This window comes from Osmerus eperlanus, chromosome 18, assembly GCF_963692335.1.
Source record: "Osmerus eperlanus chromosome 18, fOsmEpe2.1, whole genome shotgun sequence".
NCBI lineage: Eukaryota > Metazoa > Chordata > Actinopteri > Osmeriformes > Osmeridae > Osmerus > Osmerus eperlanus.
The window spans coordinates 398,858-416,005 of NC_085035.1; the positions used below are offsets into that span (position 1 = coordinate 398,858).

The 17,148-nt window shown below is 52.3% G+C and overlaps 1 protein-coding gene across 1 annotated transcript in view; it reads left to right on the forward strand.

Annotated features, from left to right (window-relative positions):
* The window catches only part of LOC134039041 (basic proline-rich protein), a 22,058-nt gene extending 4,910 nt beyond the window's left edge, over positions 1-17,148 (forward strand). Inside the window, exons 4-5 of the mRNA XM_062484792.1 lie at positions 1,119-1,247; positions 16,887-17,148. Coding sequence (XP_062340776.1) covers positions 1,119-1,247; positions 16,887-17,148 — 391 coding nt within the window. The remainder of the gene's footprint in view (positions 1-1,118; positions 1,248-16,886) is intronic.

Below are 17,148 nucleotides of genomic sequence, written 5' to 3' on the forward strand. Positions count from 1 at the left end.
GGAGAAAGTTGATTGGTGATGACCTTTCCCTCTCATGTCGTTGTGTTCATTTCCGTGTGTTAGAGAGTGGAGGTCCCGTGATGTCAAGGTTGTAGAGACACGCTGTTCAGCATCGGCTGGTCAACATCAACTACCCTGCTCTGCGTGGACAAGCACTTTGCAGGCTTGTGTGTGTGTGTGCATGTTCATTACAGTCTAGGATGTATTTAAAGGTTGGAGTCTAGGATGAATGCACAATGTATTTAGTTGATGGAGAAGGTTCTGGATGGACAATAAAGTTGTATGCTTTTGGATTCTCCACCTCCAGGACATATCTGAGGTGTAGCTTCCCCTCTCCTCAGATGGCTCTCAGCTCCCTGACCACCAGCCCAGCATGGTACTCAGGGGCTGGGGTGTGTGTGTGTGTGTGGGGGGTGTATGTGAGGGTGGAGGCCAGTGACCCAAACGTGGTGTAGAAGTGTGTAGTGGACGAGGGGCCAGACAGGATATGACCCGTAGGAGGAAGTCCAGCCGCCCTATAGGAGGAGGAGCCATCAATCAACACCCCCGGCCACGCCCACCAGCCACCACCTCAAAGAGCCAGATTAGAGCTGGGGGCGTGGCCTTGTTATGAGGAAATATGAGTTGTCACATGACTCAGTCTGCTCTGCTAGCAGATGCTCAGAATGAAGCTTGTTCTCAATGGAGGTCCAGAGGAGAGGGCAGGCCAGGGCGGGGGGAGGGGAGGGGTCTGTTGTGAGGCTGGCAGGGTGCTGGACAGATGACCATGAGGTCAGGATGTGGGTTCTGGTGAGGGGTTGGAGGTCAAGCTCTAACGACATCCTCTGTGGTCCTGTGATGTACGACCCTGGACAGACTGCTGCTGTTGTGTTGTTGTGTTGTGTTGTTGTTGTGCTGGGTGGTGGTGGTGATGTTGCTGTTCCTCTTGATGGGTGAAGTGGAAGGCTTTTCTTAGAAGGAAGCATCGCAGGGAAGGTTTCCATCTTATCTGGTTCAAACCAAGTCATTTTATTTCTTCCATTTTCTATGAAGTTGTTTTTTCTCCCCTAAATGCTTTCAACACTTCTTAGAAAAGCCTTTCAGCACCAATCTGAAACGTTCTCGTCTGTGATCTCCAGGTCTGGGCCTCACTTCTCCAGAGGGCCCCTGGGATCAGCCGAGCTGACCAGCCTTTCAGACCCTCCAACAAAAACTCCGCGCAGCCCCCAGCCCTGCAAGATACCACGGCCTGGCAACAAACCGAGGCAGTGAGAGAGAGATAACGTACATGGATACTCTCTCTCCCTCTCTCTCCCTCCCTCTCTTTCCCTCCCTCTCTCTCTCCCTCTCCCTCTCTGTCTCTCTCTCTCTCCCCATCTCTCTGTCTCTCTGTCTCTCTCTCTCTCTGTCTCTCTCTCTCCGTCTCTCTCTCTCTCCCTCTCTTTCTCCCTCTCTTTCTCCCTCTCTCTCTCTCTCCCTCCCTCCCTCCCTCCCTCCCTCCCTCCCTCCCTCCCTCCCTGCCTCCCACTCCATCCTCAGTCTGGGAAGTTGCTGGAGGTGCTAATGAACATCTCTGTCAGAGCTCCCTTGAAGTGAAGTGGAGCTGGAGATAAGCGGAGGGACAGGAGGGGGGGTAACAGGAGGGGAAATATACCGTTTATATCCAGACATCTACTCAGGTCTGGTATACACACATAAATACACCCATACAGACATGGCAGTCCAGCCAGGAGTGACTTCCACGAGGCTGCTGTCAGGCTGCTTCATGAAGGAACATGTTTGTTGCTGCTTTGGGCACAAATATCTGGTTGAATCTTGGTTCTCTGCATGCTGAGATTATCACAGTCTGCTAAATACAGACGTTCCTGGACTCTGAACACCAAAATCCTGTTACATTACATTTATGCATTTAGCAGACGCTTTTATCCAAAGCGACTTCCAAGAGAGAGCTTTACAAAAGTGCATAGGTCACTGATCATAACAACGAGATAGCCCCCAAACATTGCAGGAAGCCAAAACATGAAGCATACATTGTGAAAACCAAATAAGTCCCAAAGGGAAGAACCATAAGAGCATGTAGTTAAACAAGTTACAATTAAACTACAACAACCTCAAAAGTGCAAGGGTGTACCTGTGGAAAAAAGCAAGCAACAAAAATATATTTCACAGCGAGTACAATAGTTTTAAGTCAGTTACAACTAACCAACAAGAGCAACCAGTCTCTCAATAAGAGTCATTGTGATCCTGGAAGAAACTCTGTTATAACTTTGCTCTTCTGATCCTTGATCTTCTGCTGTACTATCTACATGCACTGTTTGTATGTCGATTTGGATAAAAGCGTCTGCTAAATGAATACAATGCAAAATGGTAGATACCCAGGACAAGCCTTCCAGGAGCAGTTGATGTGTGTGTTGGAGAAGGGTGCAGCTCTCAGGACAACAGCTGATCAGGTAACACCGTGACAACACACACATGCTAATTGAATAATACATATTCATAAATAAATACTAAATGTATGAATACATACATTATACATTAAATAGTACTTAAACTACTCCCCTGCCCTCTCCTCCCCCCCTCCTCCTCCCCTCCTCCCCTACCTTCCCCCCCTCCTCCTCCCCCCTCCTCCCCTCCTCCTCCCCCCTCCCCCCTCCTCCTCCCCCCTCCTCCCCCCTCCTCCTCCCCCCTCCTCCCCTCCCTCCTCCTCCCCCTCCTCCTCCCCCCTCCTCCTCCCCCTCCTCCTCCCCCTCCTCCCTCCCCCTCCTCCTCCCCTCCTCCCTCCCCTCCTCCCCCCCCTCCTCCTCCCCTCCTCCTCCCCCCTCCTTCCTCCCCTCCTCTCCCCCTCCTCCCCTCTCCCCCTGCTGTCTGGGCTGGTGGTGTTTCTAGAAGGCCGGCAGCTCCAGGTGATAGTCCTGAGTTATTCATGAGGAGGTGAGTGTGTGAGGAACGTTCTCCTCTAGACGTCCTGCTACACGTCGTAGGACATGACCCACACACCAGCAGGAGGCCTGCCTGTACTTGTGTGTGTGACTGCATGCCTGTGTGTGTGCGTGTGTGTGTAGATCTGAACACAGCCTGGCCTACTGATATAAGCTCCTGTCAGCCAGTGAGACAGACTGCAGCATGAGGACCTTCTATCCAGAGATGTATCAGTTCTGTTTCATGTCTGATGTATGTATTCAATGTAGTACTGTCTATCATGCAAGTGGCGTGTGTGTGGGAGAGTGTGCGTGTGTGTGTGTGGGAGATTGTGTGTGTGTGTTTGGAGAGGCAAGATGAGTTAGGGCCTGTGGACCGCAGAGAGAACAAAGACAGAGAATGAAGAGAGAGGGGGGTAGAGCAGGGAGAGAGAGGGGTGGAGGGAGAGAGCAGGGAGAGGGGAGAGAGAGAGCAGGGAGCGAGAGGAAGGGGGTCTGAGTCTGTTGTGAGTTAGCTGTGTGCTGGATGGCTCCAGCCAGGGCCAAGAGACCCGTCGCTCCCTGGAGAGGAGGAAGGGAGAGGGATGAAGGGCTACTGGGGGTCTAAATGTTAGGTGACACTGACCAGGCACCCACTGCCAATACATTCCCTCTTCCTCCTCCACTCCTCCTCCTCCCTCTCTCCACTCTGACAGGACCAAACCCAGCCACATCAAACACAACTGTAGCACAGATAACAACAATATTCATTTTTCTCTTCTTGTCTTTGCAGGAGGGAGGAGGGAGGGAGTCTGAGGGAGACTGAGAGAGACTGATGATGTTGGGATTTTCAAGGATTACAAAGATCCCCAGCCTCTCACTGAAACGGTTTGAGATAATACACACACACACCCACACACACATGAACACACACACACTCTATATCTCTCTCATACACACACACCCCTGTATTCAGACAGGTGTAACTGTGTTGCCTGGTCTCTGGTCACCGCTCATCCTACACTGGGATGATGTCACTCTGCTCTGGTAGCTGAGATGTGGTTACTCTGTTCCTGGTAAATACAGACCGTTCCTTGACCACCACTTGACCACTGAAACACTGTTCGAACTGAGGTTCTCATCCTTCATTTTCTGCTGGACTTTCTACTCTATTTTTATGTTGGTTTGGATAAAAGCGTCTGCTAAATGAATACAAATGTAACTCTCCCTCTCCCCCCCTCCCTCTCTCTCTCTCTCTCTCTCTCTCTCTCTCTCTCTCTCTCTCTCTCTCTCTCTCTCTCTCTCTCTCTCTCTCTCTCCCTGGTCAGACTGTATGATAGTGATGGATGTCCAGGCCTTGCCTGGTTATCTTTCCGTGGAGCTGAACCGTCACACAGAAGTACCGATCCATCTTCATCTGTCGTTTCTCGGAGTCACACTGAGGTGCAGCGCGCGGACGCGCGAGAGGGACTTTCTCTTTCCCAGTTTTCACATGACATCTGTCAGATCATTTTGTGTAGCTGTATTTTAGGCCAGTATTATGTTGTGCAACTGTTCCATACGTGAAAGAAAGCACGAGGCAGGCCCAGCACGAGACGGCATAGTCTGGCCGCAGCTGGGCTCCGCGTGAAGCTGGAGGGTTAACTCACGCGAGCCGTATTAATGCTAATGCACTTGAAATGTACTTGAATAAAAAGCCTCGGATTCAAGGCCATGAGTGTGACTCGCGCGGAGATGGAAGACATCGCACCGTTGTAAGTGTCAAACAGAGCTTTTAAAACGGCACATTCATTTTTAAAAGGTATCCAGGGTCGGGTTATCGGCTATTACAGATGGGGAGTGGGTATAGGCTACGCTTCTATCTTGCAGTGTGCACAAAAAGTGTAACAAATAAAGGGTCTGAAATTGACATGTAAAATATCAAATTCTTATGAAGAAAATTTTAAAAGAAAGGCCCCCGATATTATAAAACATTTTAATATGCAAGAAAACTATTCACATACTTGAATTGTTAAAGTCCATTTCATAAAAATAAAACGTTTTTATTCAACAGTTCTATGTGACTGAGACGGTAGGCTATTATGATCCAAAACTCTGTGACAAATATGGGGAGACAGAGGGAATTAAGAGTTGTTGCACCTAAGTAGCCTAGCCTAATTAAACAGTGGATCCATTTACTTCGGTCTGACGGGACATTAGATTGATTAATTCAATCCGCTTGTATCACAACACTTGAATGACAGGGACAGAATTAAAGACACCAGTCTGTTTGTTTGTTGACTGTTTTGCCATTCCGTCTTCATCATCTTCCCCGCGGTGACAGCCCACATGCCAGAAAACTACAACAATGGGTGCCAAATCTCACGGGTTTGAAAAGCAAACAGCGTCTGTCAACTGTTTCGGTGTCACGAGACGGACAGACTGCTGAGTTTAATTAAAGAGTGCGAGAGGAGCAGCCAAACCGCTCGCGTGAGCTGAGTTGTGTCATGAGCTTCGGATTCCACTTGTAATAATATATTATAATAACATGCAAATATAAATATATTACACCGGTGATATTTTAACACCATACCAGAATGACAATGTGAATCTGATGACCAATGTGGCTTTATTTGACTGCGAATTATGTCTGTCCGGCAGAGTTATACAAACATGACTTAAAAGAAACTTAAATTCCACATCTCTTCCAGAGGTCGTTCACGCTGAGGATCCAGCCCGTGCCACAGAGCCCAGGATGTCCCCCCGGTGCAGGGACCCCAGGTCGCGAGGTACTCGTCTCCACAGCGCTCAACATGGCGGCAAACACCTTCGTATATTTAGACTTTTTAATTGTATTTCTTGCAGACACTCACCGCTCATCAAAACAAGGTGACGCTGCACATCCCTGAGTGTTGAGCGACACACCGACCGGTATGAGGGGCCGTTTAGGAAATAATTCAGACTGACCTTACACAAACACATATGAAATACATAAGCTACTCACATTTGCACACATTCATACTACTGAACTCACATCCTCTTATGTGAAATGCTCCCATAGACACATATGCAACGCATTCACATGTAAAATGTTTACACACATTCATACTACTGAACATTTACATACATATGAAACGCTGGCACAGATGCATGTGAAACACATTCACACTCATAACCCTAACATAACCCTAACCCTAACCCATAGAGTTAGGGTTAGTACACTCATAACCCTAACCCACTCTCATAACCCTAACCCTAACCCACTCTCATAACCCTAACCCACACTCATAACCCTAACCCTAACCCACTCTCATAACCCTAACCCACTCTCATAACCCTAACCCACTCTCATAACCCTAACCCACTCTCATAGAGTTAGGGTTAGTACACTCATAACCCTAACCCACTCTCATAACCCTAACCCACTCTCATAACCCTACCCCACTCTCTCATAACCCTAACCCTAACCCACTCTCATAACCCTAACCCTAACCCACTCTCATAACCCTAACCCTAACCCACACTCATAACCCTAACCCACTCTCATAACCCTAACATAACCCTAACCCTAACCCATAGAGTTAGGGTTAGTACACTCATAACCCTAACCCACTCTCATAACCCTAACCCACTCTCATAACCCTAACCCTAACCCACACTCATAACCCTAACCCACTCTCATATATGAAACACTCAGGTCTTATAAGGATGAGTAAGAAGCTTTGAGAATGTAAGAGTGTGAGAACATTTTCACTTTATCTAGAAGTCAGTTCAGTAGTTCAACAATTTTACAGAAAAGGAGAAAAATAGCTTTAAACCTTTAGTGATAAAACAAACAGATCTAGAAAAACTCAAGAAAGCAGGGTTCTGGAATTTGATTGAGTGTGATGTTTTTGTTGCTGTTGCTACATTTCTACAGCCCTGCCCTGAAATGCACCCCCCATGTATTTTCTGTTCTGTATATCCCAGCATCAAATGATTCTTACTGTACACTGAGGGGACTAGTATGAGTAACAAGAGTAAGTTTCATGCATGTGGCACCTTCCTAGTCAGAGTTAGCAGGGGGTTAAGAAAGGTGGGACATAATTGTTGGAAAAAAACTTTCAACGTTTCAAAACCTTTTTTTCAAAACGTTCTTTAAAAATATTTGTGAAACCTTTTGAAACGTTTTTTTCACAACTTTCTTTTTACACACAACACGACACAAGTGTAAAATGTGACCGATGCAGCATAGCACCGATAGTGCACCATCTTGTGGTCACATGATCACCATCCTGAGCTGCGGATCTTGTGGTCACATGTCCCTTCTGGACACCATCTGGAGCAGAACATGTTCACAGTGAGGGAGCATTGTACGCCTGGAACTCACTCTAAACATGTATGCTAGCTTTGCGTTTTAATAGCTTTTTCCAGTCTTGTTAATTGGGATACATAAATGCAAAGCTCTCTCTATCCCTCTCTCTTTCTCTCTCTCCATCCCCCTCTCTCCCCTCCCTCTCTCCTCCCTCTCTCCACAACCCCCCCTCTCCCTCTCTCTGGAACATGAACCTGCCATTGTCACGGACAGTGTCGTCTAGGCTACCTCAGTGACTGTGTCAACAACAGGCCTGGAAACGCAACTGCCTGTTGCCGTGGCGCCAACACTGAGGTCTGTGTGTGGGTGTGTTATGTGAGTGTAGGTGTGTGTATGTGTGTGTGTGTATGATGTGTCTGTGGGTGGGTGTGTGTGTCTGTGGGTGGGTGGGTGTGTGTGTGTGTCTGTGGGTGGGTGTGTGTGGCTGGGTGGTGATTGGATGAGGGTGGATACTCTGCTGGGCTATCTCGGTCCATTCGAACCAATCGAGTGGCCACTAGGCAGAGTTTGGTGATCACTGCCCAATCACATCTCTGAATCAACAGGATTACCAGGCCCAACCAAGGCCTTAGTGTGGGGGGAGGGGGAGGGGGGGGTGGAGGAAGGAAGGAGGGGTGGGAGGGGGGAAGAAGAGAGTGGGAGGGAGAGGGGGAGCTAGGCTAGGCAGAGGGAGGGAGATTGAGAGAGGGTGGAAGGGAGGAGTGAGGGAAGGGGGAAAGGGATGGGGTGAGTGGAGGGGTCGGCTGGTAGCAAATTCTTGTCCAAACATTCTGCACGAGGATTTGTATCATTGCACCCCTGCTGTTATTGATATCATTACGCAGGCGTTCCTGCTGGGAGAGGAGGGGGGGGCGGGGGCGATGGGGAGTTCACCCCCATCCCCGGCCCTAATCAGATGTGACACTGGCTCCAGGTCGGCACAGCCCTCACCCCAGCCTCCCCAGCCCTCACCCCAGCCCCTCACCCCAGCCCTCACCCCAGCCCTCACCCCAGCCCCCCCCCAGCCCTCACCCCAGCCCCTCACTCCAGCCCCCCCCAGCCCTCACCCCACGCCCCCCCAGCCCTCACCCCAGCCCCCCCCAGCTCTCACCCAGCCCTCACCCCAGCCTCCCCCAGCCCTCACCCCAGCCCCCCCCAGCCCTCACCCCAGCCCTCACCCCAGCCCTCACCCCAGCCCTCACCCAGCCCTCACCCCAGCCGTCACCTCAGCCCTCCCCCAGCCCCCCCCAGCCCTCACCCCAGCCCTCACCCCAGCCCCCCCAGCCCTCACTCCATGCCTCCCCCAGCCCCCCCCAGCCCTCACCCCAGCCCTCACCCCAGCCGTCCACCTCAGCCCTCCCCCAGCCCCCCCCAGCCCTCACCCCAGCCCTCACCCTAGCCCCCCCCAGCCCTCACCCAATCCTCAGCCCAGCCCTCACCCCAGCCCCCCCCAGCCCTCACCCCAATCCTCACCCCAGCCCTCACCCAATCCTCACCCCATGCCTCCCCCAGCCCACCCCCCAGCCCTCACCCCAATCCTCACCCAGCCCTCACCCCAGTTCACCTGGAGACGTACTTTACCAGTCAGCATATTAGATCAAAGATCATTACTTGCTAATCAAAACACAGGGGCTTCCCTTCTCCTCTCTCCTATCTCCTCTCCTTCTCTCCTTCTCTCCCTCTCCTTCTCTTATCTCCTCTCCTTCTCTCCTTCTCTTGTTCTTGTTCCCTCTGTTCCTTTTACTACACATGGCTGGGCTTGGAATGGAGAGAGAGGGGGATGAGAAGGAGGGAGTGGAAAGAGGGAGAGGAATAGGAGAGGAAGGGAGAAGAGGGAGTGGAGGGGGAGGAAGTTAAGAAGAACTATCCCACACTCTCTCTCTTTCCTCCCCCATTCTAACTAGCTTGCAGGTCTCTGCTGGGGATGGTGAACTGCTATCTCCTTTCCTTTGGACCTATAGGTTACATACACAGGAGATGAACAGTAGCTCCAGGGATGTAGCCATAGGGGTATACAGTAGATCACCTGTACCTAGAGGTATGTACACAGCAGGTGACCAGAACGCTGGGCTCCAGATCAGATTCAGGAAGCGTTCACTCCAGTCCACTGTGGTATCAGGGGGTCATGTGACATGTCCATCTCCAGTAATAATATCCTTCACATGGGAGAGCTCCTGAGGGGAGGAGGAGGGTGGGGGTGGGTTATGGAGGGGTGAAGGGGGGAGGTTGGGGGGGAAGAGTAAGGGTCTGATCGCGACTCTAATCCCATGCGGGGGCCAAAGCCTCGTTAGGTAATATCCTCCAACCGAGCGTGGTCAAACAGGGTTAAGCCTCCCAGCCCCCCTGCCCCCCCAGTATCTCCCAGTAGGACCCAGTATCTCCCAGTATCTCCCAGTAGGACCCAGTGGGACCCTTTGTATCCCAGTCTGTTCTTCCAGCACACCATGCAGGCTGGCTTGGTCCTGGCCCTCAGTGAAGGGGGAGGAGGAAGAGGGGAGGAGGAGGGAGGTGGAGAAAGAGGAGAGGAGAGAGAGAGGGAGGACAGAGAGGGAGAGAGGGACAGAGAGAGAGAGAGAGAGAGAGAGAGAGAGAGAGAGAGAGAGAGGGGGGGAGGACAGAGAGGGAGAGAGGGAGGGAGAGGACAGAGAGAGAGAGGGAGGGAGGGAGAGGACAGAGACAGAGAGAGAGAGAGAGAGAGAGAGAGAGGGGGGAGGACAGAGAGGGAGAGAGGGAGGGAGAGACAGAGAGAGGAGAAAGAGAGAGAGAGGGGGGAGGACAGAGAGGGAGAGGGAGGGAGAGACAGAGAGAAGAGAGAGAGAGAGAGAGAGAGAGAGAGAGAGAGAGGGGGGGGAGGACAGAGAGGGGGAGAGGGAGGGAGAGACAGAGAGAGAGAGAAAGAGAGAGAGAGAGAGAGAAAGAGAGAGAGAGGGGGGAGGACAGAGAGAGAGAGAAAGAGAGAGAGAGAGAGAGAGAGAGAGAGAGAGAGAGAGGGAGGGAGAGACAGAGAGAGAGAGGGAGGGAGGGAATATTGGGCTCCGGCAGAAGTGAGGGCTCCGTGGCCCATTAAAGGTTTGTTTGAGTTTCCGCCCGGGCAAGCATGTCATGTCTCCATTAGAGTGCGTTTGTTTCGTCCTCACTGTCAGCCTGCTGGCAGCAGGGGGCTCTCCACACACACAGCCTGGACACCCTGGTGCCAGGCAGACTGTCTGTCTGTGTGTAACAGAAAGAGAGGGAGAGAGTGTGTGTGTGTGAGAGAGAGAAAGCGTATGTGTGTGTCTGTGAGAGAGAGACTGTGTGTGTGTGAGTGTGTGTTGTGGAGGAGAGAGAGAGAGAGAGAGAGAGAGGAGAGAGAGAGAGAGAGAGAGAGAGAGAGAGAGAGAGAGAGAGAGAGAGAGAGAGAGAGAGAGAGAGAGAGAGAGAGAGAGAGAGAGAGAGAGTGTTGGCATTCATGGTTGTGTGTGTGTGTGTGTTTGTGTGTGTGCATGGATCAGTGAGAACGGGGCATAGACTAATTGCTGTGTCTGAGACAGTGAGGACGAGAGCTGTAAAACGTGCAGGTCCTGCAGAAACAACATCCACAAGAGCTGCAGGATGCAGCAGCGGTGATGCAGCAGCAGTGATGCAGTGATGCAGCAGGTGTAGCTGCAGCAGCAGTGATGCAGCAGGTGTTAGCTGCAGCTGCAGGGATGCAGCAGCAGTGATGCAGCAGCAGTGATGCAGCAGCAGTGATGCAGCTGCAGTGATGCAGCAGTAGTGATGCAGCAGGTGTAGCTGCAGCTGCAGGGATGCAGCAGCAGTGATGCAGCAGCAGTGATGCAGCAGGTTTAGCTGCAGCAGCAGTGATGCAGCAGGTGTAGCTGCAGCTGCAGTGATGCAGCAGCAGTGATGCAGCAGGTGTAGCTGTAGCTGCAGTGATGCAGTCTTCTCTGTGTGATGATCTGGCTTCAGCTGCTGGGCTCTGAAGTGTGTTGGATTTGATGACCAAGCCTGGGTGGGGGTGTCCTCCTGCCACATCTCACACTCCTCCAGCTCAGTGGTTAGAGCATCAGCCTGCAGAGGATCATGTTGCAGGTTCACCTCCCTCCCTGGACAACGCTTAGGGGTAAAAGCATTGCACACATTATTCACGTGGTATGAATGTGTTGGAGTGTTGGAGTAGAACGATGATGACAGGATTTCTGTTGTCTTGCTGAGGAAGCTGCCCACCTGTGTCTCAGTGGATCCATGTTGGTTTGACCCCTGACCCCAGCACAGGCAGACAGGGCCCTGCTGACCTCTGACCTTCTAAGCTGCATGTCTCCACGCCAACATGGCTGCCAAGCCTGCAGAAGCCAGCCAATTAGGGCTCAGAAGGAGATCAGAGAGGACAATAGTCCAGGATCACGACCGGGGGAGTTTGACCCCCCCCCCCCGCCCGGTCGCCATGGCAGTGCTGGTCAGACCAGGAGACTGGGAGACTAGGAGGGTAGGAGGGAAGGTGTGTGTGTGTATGTGTGTGTGTGTGTGTGTGAGGCTGGGAGTAGCAGAGGGCTGATGTTCAGAGACTCACACCCCTCCTCAGGAAGCTGTCTGGATATTGATTACTGATATGCTGGTGACTCCTGTGGCTCTGCTACCTTAGTGTCCTGTGCCCTTTCCCTCCTCACACACACACACACACACACACACACAGATCTCCCCCCCCCCCCCACACACACACACACTCCTCCTGTCTCTCTCTCTCTCTCTCCCCCTCTCTCCTCCTGTCTCTCTCTCCTCTCTCCTCCCCTCTCTCCTCCTGTCTCTCTCTCCTCTCTCTCCCCTCTCCTCCTGTCTCTCCCTCCTCTCTCTCCCCTCTCTCGTCCTGTCCTCTCTCTCCTCTCTCTCCCCTCTCCTCCTGTCTCTCTCTCCTCTCTCTCCCCTCTCACCTCTCTCCTCCTGTCTCTCTCTCCTCTCTCCCCTCTCTCTCCCCTCTCTCCTCTGAGTGACAGTGTCTGTCCGGGGACGGGGTGTGACCCCTCCTGATGATTGTCTTTGTTTAAGAACAGTGACAGCGATCTCCAGAGGTGCTCCCTTCCTGGGTCCTCACACGTCCTCCCCCCCTCCCCCCCCTCCCCCCTGTCCCCCCTGTCCCCCATGTCCCCCCAGAGGGCTGGCAGAGTGCCACCGTGGCCAGCAGAGTGTCTGGAACCTTCTAGAAGACCGGGACGGAATCAATAGCTCACTAGAGTGGAAGGATGGGGAGCTGTGAGCCTTCATTTCTCACCTTGTCGTTCTGAAACCCAGCTAATGTTCCCTGCTGTCTGTGCGTGCTGGGCTGATATCTGATGTGTTGCCAGACTTGAGGATGTTGTCGTGGTTTAACCCTCCCTGTCAGTCGATAGAGATGGGGCGGGTCGCCGCGTTGGGCTTTGCTGTAGCGCAGCGACCCCACCAAGGCTAAGTAGCTTCCAGGAGACAAAAGGACAGTAAAGAACTTCAACTTGTCCAATTTATCTCTACAAAGATTTCTACCTCCAGTCTGGATACATCATCAAGACACGCTGGGGATAAGCGTGGCTCAACAGCAGACCAAGAGGTCATGAGTTCAAATCCACAGTTTTTGCTTTGGGCAAAAGCGTCCGCTAAGCATATATTTACAGTATACATATGCAGTATACATATGCAGTATAAATCTGATTTGGGTTTAATGAACCAGCACAATGTATTTCCCGTGGACCCAGCCATGAGAACGCAGCTGGTCGTATCAGCCCCATCAGAGGGCGAGTGATAAGAGCGCTCCTCTGATGAGAAGCAGGCGGGTATTTATACCCAGGGTCCACTTCTGTCCTGACCAAGATAATGAAGATGTTCTCAGAGCAAACATCCCAACAGCTCCATGCCAACACACTCATCTACGTGTGTGTCTGTTCCTGTGTGTGTGTGTGTGTGTGTGTGTGTGTGTGTCTGTTCCTGTGTGTGTGTGTGTGTCTGTTCCTGTGTGCGTGTGTGTGTGTCTGTTCCTGTGTGTGTGTGTGTCTGTTCCTGTGTGCGTGAGAGAGAAGGCCTGTGAGAGAGTGTGTGTATGTGAGAGAAAGAGTGAGTGTGCGAGAGAGAGAATGTGTGTGTGATAGTGTGTGTGCCTGCCAGCTCATTTCTCCAGCCTCTGTGTCTGTGTGGAAGCTACTTTGTTAAGTACTTGTTAAGTGTGTTATTCTAAACACACAAACATTGCCCTGGTGATGGTCCACTTTGAGAGGAGGAGGGTGGAGGAGAGAGTGTGTGTGTGGGGGGAGGGTGGAGGAGAGAGTGTGTGTGTGGGGGGAGGGTGGAGGAGAGAGTGTGTGTGTGGGGGGAGGGTGGAGGAGAGAGTGTGTGTGTGGGGGGAGGGTGGAGGAGAGAGTGTGTGTGTGGGGGGAGGGTGGAGGAGAGAGTGTGTGTGTGGGGGGAGGGTGGAGGAGAGAGTGTGTGTGTGGGGGGAGGGTGGAGGAGAGAGTGTGTGTGTGGGGGGAGGGTGGAGGAGAGAGTGTGTGTGTGGGGGGAGGGTGGAGGAGAGAGTGTGTGTGTGTGGGGGGAGGGTGGAGGAGAGAGTGTGTGTGTGGGGGGAGGGTGGAGGAGAGAGTGTGTGTGTGGGGGGAGGGTGGAGGAGAGAGTGTGTGTGTGTGGGGGGAGGGTGGAGGAGAGAGTGTGTGTGTGGGGGGAGGGTGGAGGAGAGAGTGTGTGTGTGGGGGGGGGCGAGACACCATTATTCACCCCTTGGGTACTTTGATCACGAGGGAAGCATTAATCATGCGACCTGGAGGCCTTGTGTTTGTGTGTGCGTGTGTGTGCGTGTGTGTGTGTGCGTGTGTGTGACAGGGATCTTATGATGTGTTTTCAGGGTTTCCAGGGTTGGCCACAGGGAAAATGCCCACAGTAATACTGACCACAGTGATAATGACCACAGTGATAATGACCATAGGCATACCGGCCACAAGGATAATGACCACAATAATACTGACAACAGTAATAATGATTACAGTGATGAGACCACCATCACCCAGACCCACACAGACCTGGAGTTAAGAGGGAAAGCAAGCGTTGAAAGAGAGTACTGCTTAACCTTGACCTGGGGTGTGTGTTTCAGGAGGGGGTGGGTGTGTGTGTTTCAGGGGTGGGTGGGGTGTGTGTGCCCCCCCGCCCACTTCACTGTGTTTACATTCTGTGAGAGTCTTTATCTCTTGAGGCCCTGGGGTTCCTCTGGGTTTATACACCACACACACACACACACACACTCACACACATACACACCTATCTATCAGAGTTGGTGTCTGCTAGTCCATCAATCAGCCGTCCTCTGTCCAGACTGAGCCATCCATCTAGATAGGAGACCAGCTCAGACAGGTCTCCCCTGTGCTGTTTCTGTCACCTGTCAAGTGTTAGCCTAGCATGCTAATGCTAACCCTTCAGGCTGCTGATTGGACACACAACACTCCAGGTTAGATGTTACTTCGCATGGAAATGCGATAAAAGATTTTTATAAGATAAATGAAGACGAAAGGTTTGTAGTTTTACGGAGAGGGATGTTGCTGCTAGCAGGACACCAGTTAACAGCACTAACACCAGCACATGAGACCAGACACGTCTGTCAGAGAGAACCTTCCCTCTGCCCCTGTCATGGAGCAAGAGCTTCAGGGCACTCACACTTGTCATGACCAAGAGAGGCAGAGAATAGGACCACCAACATGACCCCCCCCCCCCCCACACACACACACACACACACACACACACACACACCAGGCTGGCTTCTCTGTGAGGGCGATCTGAACTAAGCTGTTACAAACCCAAACAAGGTGTCAGAGATAAGAGCAGGGCTGTGTTAGATAAAACCACTGATGACCATCTGAAACCACCTCCAGCCAGAAGGGAACAGGGTTCAGCTCAGTGGTTAGAGCATTGCCAGCGATCAGGATATCACAGGTTTAACCCCCCACTCCACGTTCCTATGGATAAAAGCGTTGCTGAATGAAATACCACACAACAGCCTCCAACTGGCTATGTCTGAAACACGTCCTTCAACCTACAGCTGGAAGCTGGAAGCTGTTCAGCTAGTCTTTGGGGCGGAGATAAACAAGGATGTTTCTGAAGGAGATCAAACTGAAAGGTCTTCCTGTGGACCGTCTCTCCAGTGTGTCCTGTCTCTCCTCCTCCCAACCCACGCTCACCAGCACACCAGCACACACCTCCAGCCCTGGACCACTCTGCACACACACATCTACTCTCCAACCCAGAGCCTTGAAGACCTCGCACACACAAACCTTCACGTTAACCAAGAGCCCGTAGGAGCCCAGAATACACTCACTCTACCTCCACACACACACGCACACACAAACCTACTCTCTAACCCAGACCCCAGAAGACCGTAGAGTAGAAGAGGTGTCTGGTAGGAGAGCAGACCCACCAGTGAGATATCGAGTGTTGGAGGGGTGGGGGGAGGTGGGGGGGGGGGCTGTGTATTGGGGGCTGCGTGGAGGTGAGTTCCAGCCAGGCCTGATGTCTCTGTGCAGGGCCAGAGAGGAGCTCTCTCTCAGGGGTTTTATTGATGGCATCAAGTCACACGTTGGTGGAGCGGGGGGGCTGGGAGGGGGAAGAGAGGGCCTCCAGCCCCCCTAGCCCCTCAGCCCCCCCAGCATCCAGCCTCCAGCCCCCCTAGCCCCTCAGCCCCCCCAGCATCCAGCCCCCCTAGCCCCTCAGCCCCCCCAGCATCCAGCCTCCAGCCCCCCAGCCTCCAGCCCCCCTAGCCCCTCAGCCCCCCCAGCCTCCAGTCTCCAGTCCCCAGCCCCCCAGCCTCCAGCCCCCCCAGCCTTCAGCCCCCCCAGCCTCCAGCCCCCAGCCCCCCAGCCCCCATTTAGGGAGATCAATACCATCAACAAGCCCTGCCTCTCTGGAGACCTGCAGCTGTTGACTGTGGTCTGGTGCTGGAACAGACAGTCCTCATACGGTCCACTCTGCTCTTCTACGACACTCACTCACACACACACACACACACACACAGGCAGTGTGCGAATTACGGGGGGGTTTGGGGGGGTCTGACCCCCCCAATTAAGGCTCGGACCCCCCCAAAAGAGGTAAAAACCACAGGTCGGGGGGGTCGATACATTTATATATCGTTCTTACCTGTAATCGTAAATATCACAAGTTACCATATTCATTCAATAACAGGTTGGCGATACACAGAAATGTTGACTTTATGGCAGGGAATATCACACACAGTATTACACTGACTGCCATAGTCAAAATTCACTCAATAAACACAGCGCGAGTGACCAGTGCCCAATAAAACTCAAGAAACACCGCGCGCGAGTGACCAGGCAGTGTGCAATACAGAAGCTTGTTGAATCACCTCAGTGTAGCGGTGCGTTCTGCTACGTGAGAAAGTGCAAGAAAGGCAAGTTTGCTATCTAATATCCCAACAATCGGTCACAAATGTATTTGTAATGGCAATTAGCTGTAGAATATTCACAAGAATGTTAATGATAGGTCACACATTCACTTCCTTTTATTGTTTGCAGAATCTCATATGACTGTGTTCCAGTTCAAAACTAACACTTCTAATGCTAGCAGTACTAATGCTAACATTACGAATGCTAACACTTCTAATGCTAACAGTACTAATGCTAACAGTACAAATGCTAACAGTACCAATGCTAACACTTCCAATGCTAACATTGCTAATGCTAACTCTACTAAGTGTTCCTCAGACGTCCCGACCTGAGGAGACCTGAACAGTCCGAGGAGCTGGACCTGGAGGCCCAGGACCCCACTCTGCTGCCCCCCAGACATATTGACCATATCTGGGCTCTGGTGCTGGCGGGGGGTCATCTAGGGCTGAACCCTCGCCTCCTCTCCCCATGGGGCCCTGCCCCCAAGCAGGCCCCTGATCGACCCCCCCCTCCCCCCCGTGGAGCTGCTCCCAGACAGCTGTGCCCGGCGGCCCAGGGTATCTCCTACAGACCCTGCTAG